Below are 16279 nucleotides of genomic sequence, written 5' to 3'. Positions count from 1 at the left end.
CTTTGTGATTGGCTTCTGTTCCTTGGCATACTGCTTATATTGTTCATTTATTCTGTACTACGTATTACTATTTCATATTGGTAAATAAAATCCCATTGTATGAATACAAGTTTAATCCATTTACCAACCAGAGGACATTTTGGTTTTCACTCTTGGGCTAGTATACATAATGTTGATATGAGCTGTCTATTGCCATATGCTTTTATTTTTCTTTGGTATGTAAACAGGAGTGGCAATGCTGGGTTCCTTCTGAGGAACTGCTAAGCTGTTTTCCATTCTCATCACGGAAGAGCTATGTGGCACACCTTTGTTAGTGTTTATTACTGTCTTTAAAGTACCTTAGACGCACTAAGTGGGTGTGAAGTGACACCATACTCTGATTTGAATTTCCCTAATCACTAATAATTATAAGCATCTTCTCATGTGTTTATTGGTCATTTGTATAATTATGCTGGAGAACTATCCATTTTGATTATTTTAAAATTTAAAATTGAAGTACCTTGTCGTAACGGTTCTTTATATATTCTGGATACAAGTCTATTATCAGAAACAGGACTCTGAGCTGGACATGGTGACAAATGCCTGCAATCCCACACTGGGAAGGCTGAGGCAGGAGGCTCATGAATTTGAGGTTACCTTAGGCCATCACTACCCACTGCTGACAAATAGACTTCACTTCCGTGTTCCCTGGGAGCTGAAGGAAGGATGGATGCAAAGGAAGAGCTGCACAAGCAATGCAAAGAAGGGTTCATCTTCTTGGTCTTTCATCCAAGTCACTCGTGGGGCAGAAAATGTTTCAAATGCCAAAGGAGACTTCATGTAAGTTTCCAGAATGTCTCCAGAGACCCACTTGGACAGCCCAGAATAATCAGGGTGTTTCCTTTAGTTAGCAAAAGACTCTAACTTGAATTACTCCCACCCTATAAAAGAAGGAAGAAACTGGCCATCCAGGGAGGCACATCCTAATTGCAGCTAAAGATGAAAGAGTGACACTAAATCCCAATCTCCAGCCTCCACACTTGTCTGTGTTGTGGCTCAGTTAATGAATAGCTTCGCCACAGCACTGAGCCAGCAATGCCCTGTCTGCTCACTGTGGGGCTGTGAGGTAACAGGGCCCAGGATTTTGCCGCCAGCTTTCCATTACTCTTTTGGCTATTAACAGATGTGACTGAGACAGCGCTGCCTGAGTTTGTCTTCATTTTCTTGGTTATATCTTTTAAAGCACAAAAGCTCTGTCTTTCTTTTGATTGGCTGACACTGTCATTTCTGAGATACATTGCCTAATCCAAGGCTACCAAGATGTAAATTTATGGTTTTCAGTCAGAGTTTTATAGCTTTTGTATTTAATCCTGTGGTATATTTTGTTACTTTAAAAAAAAACATGGCATGGGATGGAGTTCAATTTCACTTTGTGTGTGTGGCATTCTTTACCTAAGCTTTTGATGTCTGTCAAGAGGGGTTGAGGGTTTTAAGAGGCTGAGACAATTAAGCGAGTGTAGGTGGTATGAGGGGCTTGCCCTTGCCATCTATGTAACTAATGTCTACTGAGCAGGTAGGTGGCACTTTCCTAGGTGCCTTGAAGGGAGACAGAGTCTTTAGAGTAACCCCCTCCCCAGAAGCAACTGCTTGTGTACATTGTGAGTAAACCATGTATACCCAGGAAGGTGAACTTCAGAGAGGCCCAGAGGAACAAAGAGAAAGCACCTGAGGCAGGAGGGATTGCTGCCACGAAGCCAGGGTAGAGTGACAATCTTAGAGTGAGAGCACAGGCTACTGACAAAAGGTTCAGATTAGGGACTAAGGAGGTGGAGAGGTCCCATCTGGCTGATCGTAGTCCTTGTGTCAAGGCAGGGCAGAAAACAGGGCCACAGATCGTTTTGTTAAAACTACCAAAAACCAATCTGACAGCCTTAAGCTTTAAGCTTTATTTGATGGGCAGTGGTGGGATGCCATTACAGAGCTTTTAGGTCTGGAGAGAGCTCAGTAATAAAATGCTTGCCTCACAAACATGAGGACCTGAGTTTGATCTCTAGAAGCTCACTGCAGTAGATGCCATGTGCTTGTTCCAGTGCTGGGGTAGTGGACATAGGCAGATGCCTGGGGCTCACTTGCAGGCTAGTCTTGCCAAATCTGCAAGCTTGGGCCAATGAGAGACTCTGTCTCAAAAAACAACGTGGGCATGTCCTGAAGTGGGACACTTGAAGTTGTCCTGTAACTTCCAAAGACCCATGGATCCACATGCACTACACACAAATGCATCTGTACAAGCTCCACTCCCCCCACACCCACATGCACATGCACACGAACATGTGTTTAGTGTTGTGTGACTAATCCCAGAGCCTCAGATGGCTGGAGCAGGAGGACCATGAGTGTGAGGCTCGCCTGAGCTACATAGCAAGGCCCTGTCTCAAACACCCAAAGAAACAGACCTTTAGGGTGGCAGAGAAGAGGGACTAAGTAAGGGGGGATAATCTGCCTTTCTTTATGAAGTGGTTTGGAGAGAGGAAATTCGAGGAGGTCAAGCCCTACAGTCCAGAAGTGAGGTGATTAGGACTTCAGTGACTGGTTAGACAGTCCATTTCCCACCTAGTCCATCGCCATTACTGAGTCCACCCAACAGTCCTCCTTTCCCCTCTCACCTCTGCAGAAGAATTGCCTCTCTCCTCAGGTCCCTGTGTTACAGGTGTCCCCTCTAGGCACCATAGCATAAGACGCCATGCTGGGTCGATGGAACCTCTGAAATGATCCTTCATTTTACAACAAAGAAATGAAGATGAAAGAGGTTCAGCATTTTAATCAGAGTTCCTCTAGGCAGTGGTCTAACAAACACCAGGCAAAGCGAGTGTGGGAAAAGTGTGTCCTTGTGGGTTTACCCAAGTGCCAGGGTTTAATTAATGGCTGATTCAGGCTAGGATACACTGAAGTATTCCATGCCCATTGTTTGAAAAACTGGCTTCTGCATGTTCCATATCTCAAGCTGATTAAATGTTATTTAAAAATGTGCTTCTTTCAGGTCAAGTGAAAAGTGCCAAATCGATGACCTAAGCCGTGGTCAGCAAAGCAATCAAGATTGTAACTTCTACAGGCCCCACTCGGTGTAGAAGGCTACATTATCTTCAAGTATTAGATAAGACAAACCCATTCCTGACAGCTGAACTCAAGAAATAGACCCAGGGTTTTGAGGAAATGTTTGGGTCCAAATTCAGTCACCCTGGCTTTGTGTAAGGCTATTCAGAATACTCCCACCTGGCTCAGGGGCTGGGCCTCTGCTCCCCTAGACACATCTCCTCAAGTGTCCTCCAAGCATGGCTCCTCATGAGTTCCTGCATCCCTTTGGAAGAGCTGAACAAGGATTTAAAAACCACACAGAGAAACTAATAATCTTCTGTGTAGCCGAGGCAAGAAATTTCCACTAGACTAGGGAAATCCCTTTTTAAAAAGATGCACTAGGCCACTTCTAAAGGAAAAGCATTTGTTCGTTCTCTCTCAAACAGCAAACACTAAGAACTGCTTGGGGCAGGCTCTTCTGATTTTAGCTGTAACTTTTTATTTCTGAATTAAAATTCACCTGGAAGGTGAGGGACAGTTTTTGAGAAAAGCCCACTGTTACCTTTAATATCTGTAATAAATACAAATCTGTCTAGCCTCTCCTCTCCAGGGGATTTGGTAATATTGTCCAGGTTTCAAAGGTCATGGTTACCCCCAAAGTTCTTTGGAAAGCCCTTTTTCTAGTCAAATTAAGCAGGACCCTGCACTTCCTATTCCTTTGTGACTTTCTGGGAAAGATTTTATAGAAAATAAAATGTAAAAAAAAGGAGAGAGAGAATATTCCTCATTCCTCCTCTTTGTCTTGCTATGCAAACTATTTTTCACTTTAGAGGAGAAAGAGAACAAGGAAGTCATTCATAGTTCTCTTAGACACAATATTGAGGAATGTTGGTTTGAATGTTTCCCTAAATCTCACTTTTGAGATCTTTTGGCTATATGAGCAATTTCCATTCATCTTCCTTCAGTGGAAGCATTAATGTGTGAGATACCCCGAGTATTTGCTGCTGGTGGTAGAAGGGGATCTGTGTTTGGCCCTTTTAATACACGTATTTCAGGATACTCTGTACATCAACAGTGTGATCACTGGGAAGAGGCTGGGTGCCCTTCTTTGTTGCTGTTATTTTCATTCTAAGCCACATTTCCTGAGCCTTGATCAGGAATGAATACAGCAGTGCTTTCCAGGTCTGTGCTCCTGGTAAGTAGGAAGCGAGAACTGTATTGGTGGCACACGCCTTTAATCCCACCACTCGGGAGGCAGGCGGATGTTTGTGAGTTTGAGGCCAGCCTGGTCTACAGCCTCCAAAACAATATAGAGAAACCCTGTCTCCAAAAACAAAACAAAACAAAACAAAACAAAACAAAAACAAAAAAAGAAAGTGAGAACTGAAACATGCTTCTATTCCTAGGTAAGACAGAAGCATTTTTAACCATCTACTAGAATAGCCTCTCTCTCCCTCTTTAGCCTTGCTATCTTTGTCTGCAGACATTTTATAGCCTTTGATACTCTTGATAACACTGTATTTGTACAATTCCTTGCACTGGCACCTTTATACCAGCACCCAGACTTTGTTACAACCTACTTTTCTAACTCCCCACTATCTTCTCTTCTTTGAGACCCTCGCCGTCAGAACCTCTCAGAATTCAATTCTGATTCTTGGTGGGGCAATTGTTTTTCTTCACCCCACGACAGTCCCTGTCTCCACATTACAGATATCTAACCCTTCCTTCCTTCTTTGGGGCACTTATGGTGCCAGAAACCTCATTCTGGGTTCAGTGTAATTAATTATGTTTAATCTCATCATGTGAATGAACAATGATATTTCTGAAAGAATGTTTTTTGCTTTTCATCATACCTAAAGAGTTTGTAAAATACTAAGTCAGTAAATAAAAGTTGAATTGACTCACTTAGCATACCTTCCTCCCAGTACTTAGCTCTGCCTAGTACTATCCAGAACTCATTCTGTCTCCATCCATTTATAGAGCTTGATTACATTATAGAAATGATATCAACCTTATGTCTTGCTTATGTCAGTGCACTATGGCAATACCTATTCCCTCAACAGACAAGCCATATCTACATCAGACATTGCAGCTCTATGTCTGCTTCAACTTTGTATTTCCTGAACTGTCATCTCAGATATCATGGACATGGTGATTTACAAGAGATTCTTGGATCTCATTTCAGAGATTCCTTTGATGTGGGGTTCTGAACACTTATTTATAATATCTGTTGATCTATACCTTCTGTTTTGCAAGAGATGATATCAATTATTACCTGCTGTTGCACTGACTTATAGATAGATTAATAGAAGATTTAAATGCTCTTATGTTGTGAGTTTGATGTTATTTCATTAGCTGAATGGTGTCTTCTGAACTTGCATAAGTAATTACTTTTTTAAAAGCACATGTTAACAATTCAGGAGTGCCTCCACACTGACTGAAAGGCAGTCAAAGGATAATCCAATGTTATAATCAGTTCTAGATGGTAGTTCTTTAGATTTTGTGCTTCACTAACCATAAAAAATGTAAAAATAAAGGTAGGATATTATTATAACATTATTAAAATAACAACTTCTGCCCTTTGCCACTGTTATGTAACAAAAGATGTTTCAACAGTAAAAAAAGTAGGATAAAGAAAACAAGGAAGTCATTCATACTAACACTTGCTAAGTAATGTTATCTTAGACACAGCATTGAGGTAATCTTGGTTTAAATGTTTCCCCAAATCTCACTTTTGAGATCTTTTGACTATATGAACAATTCCCATTTGGCTTCCTTCAGTAGCAACATTAATGTTGGTTCACCTGTGAGATACCCTGAGTATTCGCTGCTGACAGTCAAAGGGGATCTGTGTTTGGGCCTTTTAATACACGTATTTCAGGAGACTCTGCACATCAGCACTGGGATCACTGGGAAGAGGCCAGGTGCCCTTCTTCATTGCTGTTATTTTATTCTAAGCCACACTTAGGCTTCGATGATGGTTAGAACTTTGTTAGATTTACTTTTCTCATCTTGCCGTGTATGATAGAATTTCATCATACACCAGAACTGATGTGGCGTCTAACCTTTGACAACTACTGCTCTAGAACAATGGAGGTAGACTGATGTCTATTTTAATAACAACAAAACCCCCACATTGTAAAGTCTGACAGTTACTCCAGTGTTTGTCTAATATGCAGTGGATTATATTGTCCAGGATAGCCCATTTCACTCACTCCTCTTGCTATGTGGCCCTGACATTCCTAATGTAGAAATATGAGTATCTGAGCTCTCTTGAATCTGGAGAGCTCATGACTATAGTTGAAAGTGATTCTGTGTCATTTCCACGGCTAGGTTATAAGAGGTGATGTGCTTCTGCCTCAGTCTCCTAAGATACCACCTGAGAAACCAGCCTGTGAGGAGACCAACAAGGAAAGGAACTGTTGCTCAAGCCTGCAGCTCTGACTTCACTCCGTCCACCTAACCATTGCTGCCAACCTGCCTGACTATGAGTGAGTCATCTTGGAAATGGATTCTTCAGTCGAGCCACTAACTATTTGCTATATGGAGTGGAGGCAACTTTCTCTGCTGAATCCTACCAGGATCATGGACTTCTGAGATAAATAAATGTTTTGTTTTAAGCCACCTGGCTTTGTATTTATTGTTTCCACAGTAAAATATGTAACATGTAAACATAACACAGTAAAATATACACATGTTGGAACTCAGAAATGTCAGGTGACATAATGAAGGCCAGACTAGGTGACTTTGGTTCTGAAACTGAAAGGTGGGTTGCAGCTGCAGAGGTCTGGAGGGGAGCATGAGTGACAACCTCCAGGCCTGAAGTACAGCCTGACCAGAAGCCTTCAGATCCTCTATAAGGCTACTAGAGGGAGTCTAGAAGAAGGAGGGAAATGTTCCTGCAAGCTGGAGAAAAGGACTCTTGTTATGAGGCAACAGGAAGTTTTTTATGATGTTATGTGATGAATACAAAGATTCAGTGAATATGTCCCAATTTAGCCCCAGAGCTACCTCACCGTTTCCAATGTGGAAGGGTCTGAGCTGAAGAAAGGAACACACCAGCTTTCAAGTAAAATTAGAAAGAGCTGTACATGTGTGAGTAGCTACTGGGTTTGAAATTGAAGCTGCTCTTTACTTCCCAGCCTTTCTAGGTGACAAAAGTTATGAAACCAAGAAATAACTTACTGGTTTCCAGGGACTACAGGGACATCTGTCAAGAAATCAGAGATACTTAAGATGGCATCTCAGGGTTCTCAGACAATGGGGCTTTTTGTCATGTGGTTGGGAAGATGGTTTCCAGGTGTTCTAGGATAGCATCACAGCCACACCCAGATGGAAATGGAACTGCCACATCTATCTCCCTTTCTCAGCGGTGGCATATGTCAGTGTAAGGAACTGTCTGACCTACCTTTCTGTAGTTCCATGTCCACCCTTGACCAAATCAGCTTATTGGGAGATGGAAAATTATGACTGGCTCATCTGTATTGCTGGCCCATCCCAGTCACATAGCATTGTCTGTTGTCAGAAGATAGGATGGGGCAAAGCCCACTTTAGCCTCTGAGCTCCCCAAGGCTGTCAACACCTACTTCTGCTGGCCTTGCTCAAAACGGTGAAATATGAATTTTATTTATTTCTTATTTTGAGACAGGGTTTCTCTGTGTATCCCTGACTGTCCTAGAACTTGCTCTGTAGACCAGGCTGGCCTCAACTCAGAGATCTGCTTGTCCTCTGCTTCCTGAGTGCGAAATATAAATTTACTATGGCTTTCAAAAAGAATGTAATGAAGAATAGCTTGTTCATTCGTTTAGTTAGAAGCTGTCTCTGGCTTTCAGTACCATGGGTAAGCCAGAACTGAATATACATTTTGTCCATGTTTCCTGAGGTCTGTGGACTTGGAGAACCTGAATCTTGAAACTTAAAACTACAACAGTTACAGTCACAAGGGTTGGGGGAACCAAGAGAGCCTGAGGGGACACCAGTGAAACAGGAGCTAAACATAGCAGGGAAAGGCATTGTTTAGAGTGACCGGAGACAGTGAGACTGAGGGGCCAAGGTGACGTGAGTGCAATCGAGAGAGAGCATAGTGAGGGGGCACCAGGCGAGGGAAAGGAAGACAGCATAGGGATGGGGAAGGGTAGTACAAAGCATGAATGTGAGCAAAGTGTAACATACATGTATAAGATGCTACAATGAAAGCCATTATTTTGAATGCCAGCTTAAAGTTAATTTTAGAAATGAATAAGAGAGAAGACAGTGCAGTGTTGAAGGGGGTCAGGGCTGAACTAGAGAGAACTGGCATAAGAAAGACATCATGTATGCTTTTAAATCCCCAGAGGTTCTGTCTATGTGGCTATCTTTGACCCTTTCATCTGTTATGCCAGGCAAAGGAAATCAGTTAAAAACAGTTGTAGGTGTAGACTACAGTGTGGCCATTAAATGCATGCTCCTCTGCAACTCAATAACTCCCTTTGGATTGGAGGTGGGAATAATGGGTGCAGCCAATCAGAACAAAAGCAGGTTGGCAAGAAACCAATGGGGTGTCAGCATGGAAACAGCTTTGGTTTTGGTATCAGTTGGTGGGACTGGCCCTGGCAAACAGATACAGAGCTGAGCACAACGGAGCCCTTTCTTTGGGATTTTGAAAGGCTGCAGTTTGATGTCAACTCTGAGCCATCTTAGGCTTGGAAGGACACTTCTCTGGGGAGAGCTTGGTTTTAAGGTCATTAACATGGGGATGAGGGCTTGGAGATGAAGAACTGCTTGAGGGCTAGGGAGTAACTTGAAGATGTAGCGGCCACCTCTTTCTTTACATTAGAGTCCTTGTGACTGATAACAAATGAGTATAAAACGGGGCAAAAGATGAAGTCTATTCCTAAGGTGACTTCAGAAACTTCCAGGAGTTGTTAGGTTCAGGCTAGCTATAAGAATAAAACAGAAGAACCCAAGTCCTTTTCATGACCATCATGTACATTTATGCAGGCAATGCCTTACACAGGACACCAGTTTAGTGGGGGCATCAGGGATGGTATTCAGTCCGTTGATATGACAAGCCACCTGCCTGAGGTCAGGCTTCATGGTCCTGAGGAAGAGGTACTTTTTCTACTTCAGTCAAGGACTTCACACAATTAAACCTCAACCTCAATCTTTGCAGATTTTAAAAAAATATGTTTTACCCCCCTCCCACTCCCTACTTTAACTGATCTGATGCAACTTATTTTGCTTCTCGTTTGCTGAGAGAGGAACAGGAATGTTTGAAGTTGAAGCAGTCACGTGGAATTCCAGAGTGACCTTTACTCAAGGAGAACGAGGAGCATGGCGTTTGTCTTGGCTCCTTCCCTCTCAAAGCCTTCGCCCCATCAGGTGTTTATGATGAGCCTGTCTTGTGCTGTGAACCATGTTTACAGCCTTAATGAAAGTAAAAGCTCAGTCTTGGCCTTTGAGAGACTCAATGCTCCAAGCAGGCACATGGTCAGATCGCCACAAGGATAGTGCAGTCATGGTCCACTCCTTCTCACATGTAGGTAGTACTGGGATCATGAAACACAAACCCTGCTGCTACTTCCCTGAAGATATTCCTGGAGCATGAAGGAGAGTGAGTGGCATTAATGTGCTCAGATCTGAGTGTGCTACCACCTCAGCTAGGTGGAGTGTGGATGGATTGGATCCTGGTAGACCTCACTCCCAACACCTCTTCTTTTTTTCATTTTACAACAGGGTGGTCTACCATAATGCAAATGGCTCCTGAAAAAGCAATAGTAAACAATTTATCTTTCTGGGCATCAAGAGATGACAATAAGCCTGATTTACTCTGTGGGAGGCCAGCTGATTACTTTGTGGTCCAGAAGCATTTCACAATTATTATATGTGCCACTCTTGTTTTGGGAGGTAAGTAGTCATGTGTGACTCCTCTGTCCTTAGAAACTTTTCTCATTGTAGAAGGAGATCAGAGCTATGTTAAAAGAGCAGCCCATGAAACCTCAAGATGAGAGTGAAGACTGTCAGGCTAGCTTCATTCAATTTCTCAGGAGCATTTGTGTATATCCCTTTATTCAGTAACACTAGCTGGGCATGGTAGGGTGATAGGGCCTTAAAGAGAGTGAGACAGTCCTTGCTGTTATGGAACTTTCTCATGGGGGAGGTAGGCAAACAAATAATCACGAGGCAACATGCTAAGTGTTGACATGAAGGTTTTGCCAGGATTTTCTGAAAAGAAGGAAGGAGATTCTGATATTGCCTCGTTGACTAGGCCTACCCTCATCAAATATCCGAAATCAGGGGAGACCACTTGGCAAACAGACAAAGAGGACACAGACAAACAACTTGAAATTGGCATAGTTGATGTTATTAATTTTGCTGATTATGCCTTTAAAAAGAGATCGCATTTTATTGCATGTGTAGGAATGTTGTGCCTCCATACATGTCTACGCACCATGTGCATGCAGTGCTTGCAGAGGCCAGAAGAGAGCGTTACAATCCCTAAAACTGTGTAGTCCTAGCAGCCATGGATGCCAGTGCTGGGAACAGAACCTGGGTCCTCTGGAAGATCAGGAAAATGTTCTTAACCACTGAGCAATCCCTCCACCCCCTATTTTGGCCTTTGATGGGATTTTTCTCTACTCCACCCACTTTTCCTGCCTAGAAGAAGATTAGAGAGTGCTTTGTAAACAAAGGCCTCCTAAACATTGATTAAGAATTCAGCAGGTGTAGTGATAGTATTCATAGAGATGAAGTAACCTACTCAATAACGCAGGTGCCTTATTCTAAAGTTAACACCCGTGATGAAAGTTTCTAGGTCTCTGTAAAAGAATATTTTTTTCTTAGGAAAGATATCAGCTGCTCCAAATCCTTCTCTGGAGGCAGGAAGATCATCTAGGACCAATAATGAAACAAATAGGTGCAAAGAGAATCTTCATTTTGGCATTTATCAGGGAGTGAAATAGCTTTGTCTAGAGATTTTTAATATAGTCACTAAGAACTTTGATTCCTTTTGGTACCCACAATGATCTGATGACCCTGAGCTTTGCTGACTCTAGATACACAAGTGGCCAGCAGCAAAGGGCATTGCAGAAACAGCGAATACCATCTCTTTACCTGGATTTTAGCATAAAAGTACTCAACAATTATTTACTTCAAGCTGGGAGGCAGGATGCAAGAACCTGCGCTGCCAGTGGGGCTTGCTTTATGCACAAATGTGCAGGATTATGGTTTGTTTGTCTTGTGTCTCTAGGGGAAAGAGATGAATAGTCTTGGACAGAACAGACTTAAAGGCTGCCAGACAGTGACAAGCGCCTCTCATGGTTGTCCTGTGAAGGAGGCGTTCCTTATGACACAGTCAGTTTCGAGTACTTCTGTCTTCCAGGAAAATTATGGCATATACGTTATTTTAGCACAGAATGAATGGTTATTAGCATAAAATGACGTATATGGACATTATATTCGACCTTTTCATTCATTTTTTACCATCAAACCCATCGGTAAGATGTCTATGGAGAGGCCATAACATGTTCCTGGGTGAGCAAGTGTGATGCTAGTGAAACCTCAGTATTTTCCATATTACCCTGTGAAGGATGCCTAATTATAGGTATCTTATACTTAAAAAATTGTATTTGTGGGTCATCGAGATTGTTTCAGGAGGTAAAAGCACTTGCCACCAGCCTGTATACCTGAGTTCAATCCCCAGAACCCACATGAGGTAGAGGGAGAGAACACACACACACACACACACACACACACACACACACACACACACACGCACGCACATAGTGCAAACATGCTTACACATGTGCACACTCATAGATAGACAGAGAAGATAGATAGAATTTCCTAAACCCAAATAGCATTTGTAATAATTATTAACTATTCACACATACTATGACTCAGAAGTTGAAAATTAAACTGGGCTGACAATTACACTATTCTGAAAATATAAATAATCATTTGTCTCTTTCAATAGTGTTTATTTTTTAATTGACATGTAATATGCTTGTATATTTATGGGTTATAGTAAACTTGACACAGGCATACAATGCATCAAATAGGGTAATTATCATTTTGAAATTATAAGTTGTATTTTTATTTTTTAGGGTTTTCAAAGATGATTTTTAAAAATTCCGAGGTCTTTGTCTTGATGGTTCTATCTCTGTCAGGATTTGTGACAGGTCAACTGGCTTACCATTTTGTTGAGGTACTGTATACATAATAAGTTAGTGTAAATCAAAGGCCAAACACCTCATGAAGGCCCACTCCTAATGTGTAAGTGTTTCCTCTTCTGCAGTCCTGGGGCTCAAACCCTGAACCTCATGCATGCCAGACAGAAACATCCTATCAATGACCCACACTCCCAACCCTATGGAATTAAAAAATTGTAAACATGTATTCAAATAATTTCACATGACATCAAGCATTTTTGTGAAGAAAGACACATAAGAAATACAGCAAGATAATCATAAGTTCGGGAAGCTTCAAATGAAGCAGTAGTTTGGAAGTGAGGACAGTTCATCTCATTGGCAGGTTCCTTGCCATCCTTCTTCAATCCTTACCCTTTACCCCTTGTTACTCCTTCTGAGTTCTTGTTTCCTTCCATTGTGGGCACACTAGCTTATTCCATGATGCTTGCTTTAAACTTGACACAAAAGACAGCATCTCTTTTCTTTTTTAAGATTTATTAATTTATTTTTGTGTGGATGGGGTGTTTTGCATGCATGTATGTAAGTGTGTTGCATGCATGCCTAGAACCTGAAACCAGAACAGGGTTTCAGATCCCCTGAAACTGGAGTTACAGATAGTTGTATCCACTGTGTGGGTGTTGGGAACTTACCTGGTCCTCAGCAAGAGCAGCCAATGCTCTTAACTATTAAGCCACGTCTCCAGCTCCTGCACCAGTTATTTTCATGATAAAGCATGGCTGCTCTTTTCTCTCAGATTAGATATGAAACATGCATTAAATACAATATAGCCACAAGAAAATATTCCTTCATTTTTTCCAGCTTATTAATGCCTGGCCTTAACAGCAATGCAATGTGCATTAATAAGTTGTCTCCATTCAATGTTCTATTTTTTGAGATGGAAATAATACCTAGAGCACATTTATCTAGGACTGCAGAAGCCCATCAACCTCCTGAAGTTCCATCACTCCCATTAGCTAATGCCGTTTGAGAATCCATTATTGCCACACTCATTTTTAAGTGCTCTACACTCAACTCATTAGTCCTTGAGTTAGCTCGTTGATTCTTTTTTTTAAGCTTTTTTTATTACTTTAATTTTAAATAGCTTGCTTCACATGTCAATCCCAGTTCCCTCTCCCTCCCCTCCTCCTGCACCTCTCCACCATCCCCCCAGCCTCCTACCCTATCCCCACTTCCTTCCACATAGAGGATATTCAGAGTCTGTCATTCACTCAGGGTGGGATCCAGGCACTCCCCTAAGAGGCCAGGCTGAGAGAGCATCCCTCTTTGTGTTATGGATACACAAAGTCCTTTTGTTTGCCAGGGATAAACACTGATCTATTGCCCAGGGCCCCATAGGTTGCCCAGGCCTCCTCACTGACTCTCATACTCAGGGGGTCTGGATCAGTCCCATGCTGGCCTCCCAGCTGTCTGTCTGGGGTCCAAGAGCTCCCCCTTGTTCAGATAAGCTGTCTCTTGCTGGGTTTTGCCAGCCCATTCTTTGCCAATTTGCTCATCGCTCCTCTCTCTCTGTCACTGGGTTCCATGGGTTCAGTTCAGTGTTTAACTGTGAGTGTTTGCCTCTGCTTCCATCAGAGAGTAGGTCATGGGGGAACAGGAAAGTTGAGTGGGAGTAAAATAGGGGGAGAACAGGATGAGAAATACCATAAAAGAGGGAGTCATAGGTTAGAAGACAGATCTGGCACCAGTGAGACCTCTAGTGATCTAAAGGGATGACACTAACTGGCAAGCTAAGCAATAGTGGAGAGACCACCTTAAATGCCCATTCCTGATAATGAACATGACTTCTACACTATATGCCATCCTAGAACCTTCATCCAGTGACTGATGGAAGCAGAGGCAAACACTCACAGTTAGCTCGTTGATTCCTGCAGGAACTTAATGGCGGTAAACTCGCCAGCCACTCACAGAGAAATGAGATAAGGCAGTCATTAAATTGGAATTGTCTAGAATAAACGTTTTAGGAGGGAACATTACAGCACTTCAACGACTTCAACCATCCATGCCTTATATAACTGATTATACCATCATCTAAATATCCTATTTCTCTGCTGACTGTCTGGAATATTTGTTTCAATCCCAAGCAGATCCCCATGAAGCCACAAATATCTGTGTGAAAATATATAATAGATGCATTAAAATAATATCAAACAGCTTAATAAATACTTTTCTGTAAATTGGATAATATTGTCTCACGTAACACCATTGGTAAGCGATATATATCATTTTTGCAAGTACCAACCTTAGGTTCTAAGCAATTTTCGTATAAAACTACCTGAGAAGATCAGTTTAAAAGGAGGAAAGAGTGGAAAAGGAGGGGCTGGAGAGATGGCTCAGTGGTTAAGAACACTTGCTGCTCTTGTAGAGGATCTGGGTTCCGTTCCCAGCACACAGGCGGCAGTTTACAACCATCTATAATTCCGATTCTAGGGGATTTGACAACCTATCCCGGCCTCCTGGGCCACATACACATGCCGCATGTACACAAATGCAGCTGAAACATGCATACACATACACATAAAACTAAAAAACATAGTTCCATCAAAGGAGGAAAGATGTATTTTGACTTATAGTTTCATATTTTTCGGGCCTTGATCACTTCCATGGCTGTGGTTCGTGAAGCATCATCTTCATCATAACAGAGGATGGGGTAGAGAAGGGCTGTTCATCTCACGGCAGAAAGAGCTAGAAAGGCAGGGTTCCGGACAATATACGCCCTAGAACGCTACATCAGTGACCTTCTTCCATGAGGCATCTGTATCCTAAAAGCCCAAGGATGACTTTAGCATCCTCATGATCCAAGTATTCTCAATAGTGCCACCTGCTGGAGCCAAGCCCTCAAAACAGGAACAGGGGAGGGCGCGGGGTTGGGGCGGGGGCCCACTTCTAAACCACCACAAATAAGACTGATTTTTCCGTGCATTTGTTACTTTAGGTGCACCAAATTGTCTACCCTCTTCTAAAAACACCAAGTTTTTCACTTTATTGTTATTTTTTACCTCTAATTGTATTTGTGGCTTCTCTGGATGTGGACTTTTACATAGTCAAGAATGTGTTGTGGCAGGTAAGAAAACATTGTAACACGTTTTAAATTAGTGCTCTGTTCTCTGAGGGACTGCTCCATTTAGGAGCCGAGTAAAAAACATCTCAGTTTTGCTCATGGGCAAGCGGAGGTCACAGTTGGTCGGGAAATATTTGGGTCTGGGTTCTGGTTCTAATCTGGCTTCATCAAGACAGTGTCTTCTTTTATGTTTTTCGTTGTGAGCCTAGCCTTTAACGCCTGAGCTATCCCTCCAGCCCAGACAGTGTCTTTGAATGGCTGGGGTTGTCATTATCATTACTCGTTTTCCTTAATTACACTCGTTGCACTATTGTATTTGTGTTTTCAGAGAACGTTTCCCCCATTTTGGTTTAACGCTGTTCTTTCTAGCATTTTGAATTAAAATGAATTGAATTGTAGCATTTTAATGGTATTTTGCATATTCAATGCTTATATTTTCTCTTTTACGTGTTCTCTTGCTTTGGTGCTTAATGTTTTCATTATTATTCAGTTTTAATTTTTAAATGTTTTTCTTTTGGGGGGCAGCACATTCATGCTTCTTTTAGTTACATAGTCTTGGCTGGCCCAGAACTCACTATTGTAGACTAGGCCTTGAATTTACAAAGTTCTTTCTGTTAGGGTCAAAGGCATGCAAGCTTGCCTGTGGGGTTTGAGCAGTGTAGCAGTAAGAAGACATGTACAAGTAATCTGTGATGTGTTGATTTAGAGTCCTTTGGGTACATTGCATCCTCTAACTCTGATGCCAGTTAAAGATAATAAAGTAATGACTAGAGACATTGCTCATGAGTTAAGCCACTGGCTGATCTTCTAGAGGACCCCCCACCCCCGGGTTTGGTTCCCAGCACTCACGTGGCAGCTCACAACCATCTTTAACTTCAGTTCCAAGGCATCCGATGCCCTCTTTTGGCCTCCATGGGCACCAGCATGGTAGTACACATGTCACAGATATACAGACAGGTAGAGCACCCATACACATAACATTAAA

General features: G+C 42.2%; 2 protein-coding genes across 5 annotated transcripts in view; both read left to right on the top strand.

The window, feature by feature from the left end:
- Ankrd45 (ankyrin repeat domain 45) overlaps positions 1 to 6672 on the top strand; it is a 30136-nt gene extending 23464 nt beyond the window's left edge. For 2 of the 4 annotated variants that reach the window (XM_005071336.4, XM_040738400.1), the window contains exon 6: positions 3014 to 6672. In XM_005071336.4, coding sequence (XP_005071393.1) covers positions 3014 to 3045 — 32 coding nt within the window. In that variant the 3' untranslated portion in view covers positions 3046 to 6672. The remainder of the gene's footprint in view (positions 1 to 3013) is intronic. The other 2 variants (XR_005874073.1, XM_013114391.3) reach the window with 2 other exon arrangements.
- Positions 6673 to 9769: 3097 nt separating this feature from the next.
- The window catches only part of Slc9c2 (solute carrier family 9 member C2 (putative)), a 65987-nt gene continuing 59477 nt past the window's right edge, over positions 9770 to 16279 (top strand). Inside the window, exons 1-3 of the mRNA XM_040739383.1 lie at positions 9770 to 9933; positions 12132 to 12232; positions 15169 to 15297. Of these exons, the coding sequence (XP_040595317.1) occupies positions 9777 to 9933; positions 12132 to 12232; positions 15169 to 15297 (387 nt within the window). The 5' untranslated portion in view covers positions 9770 to 9776. The remainder of the gene's footprint in view (positions 9934 to 12131; positions 12233 to 15168; positions 15298 to 16279) is intronic.

The sequence above is a fragment of the Mesocricetus auratus genome, unplaced genomic scaffold (genome assembly GCF_017639785.1).
Source record: "Mesocricetus auratus isolate SY011 unplaced genomic scaffold, BCM_Maur_2.0 Super-Scaffold_100676, whole genome shotgun sequence".
Classification (NCBI taxonomy): Eukaryota; Metazoa; Chordata; class Mammalia; order Rodentia; family Cricetidae; genus Mesocricetus; species Mesocricetus auratus.
This window is presented reverse-complemented; position numbering and strand designations above follow the sequence as displayed.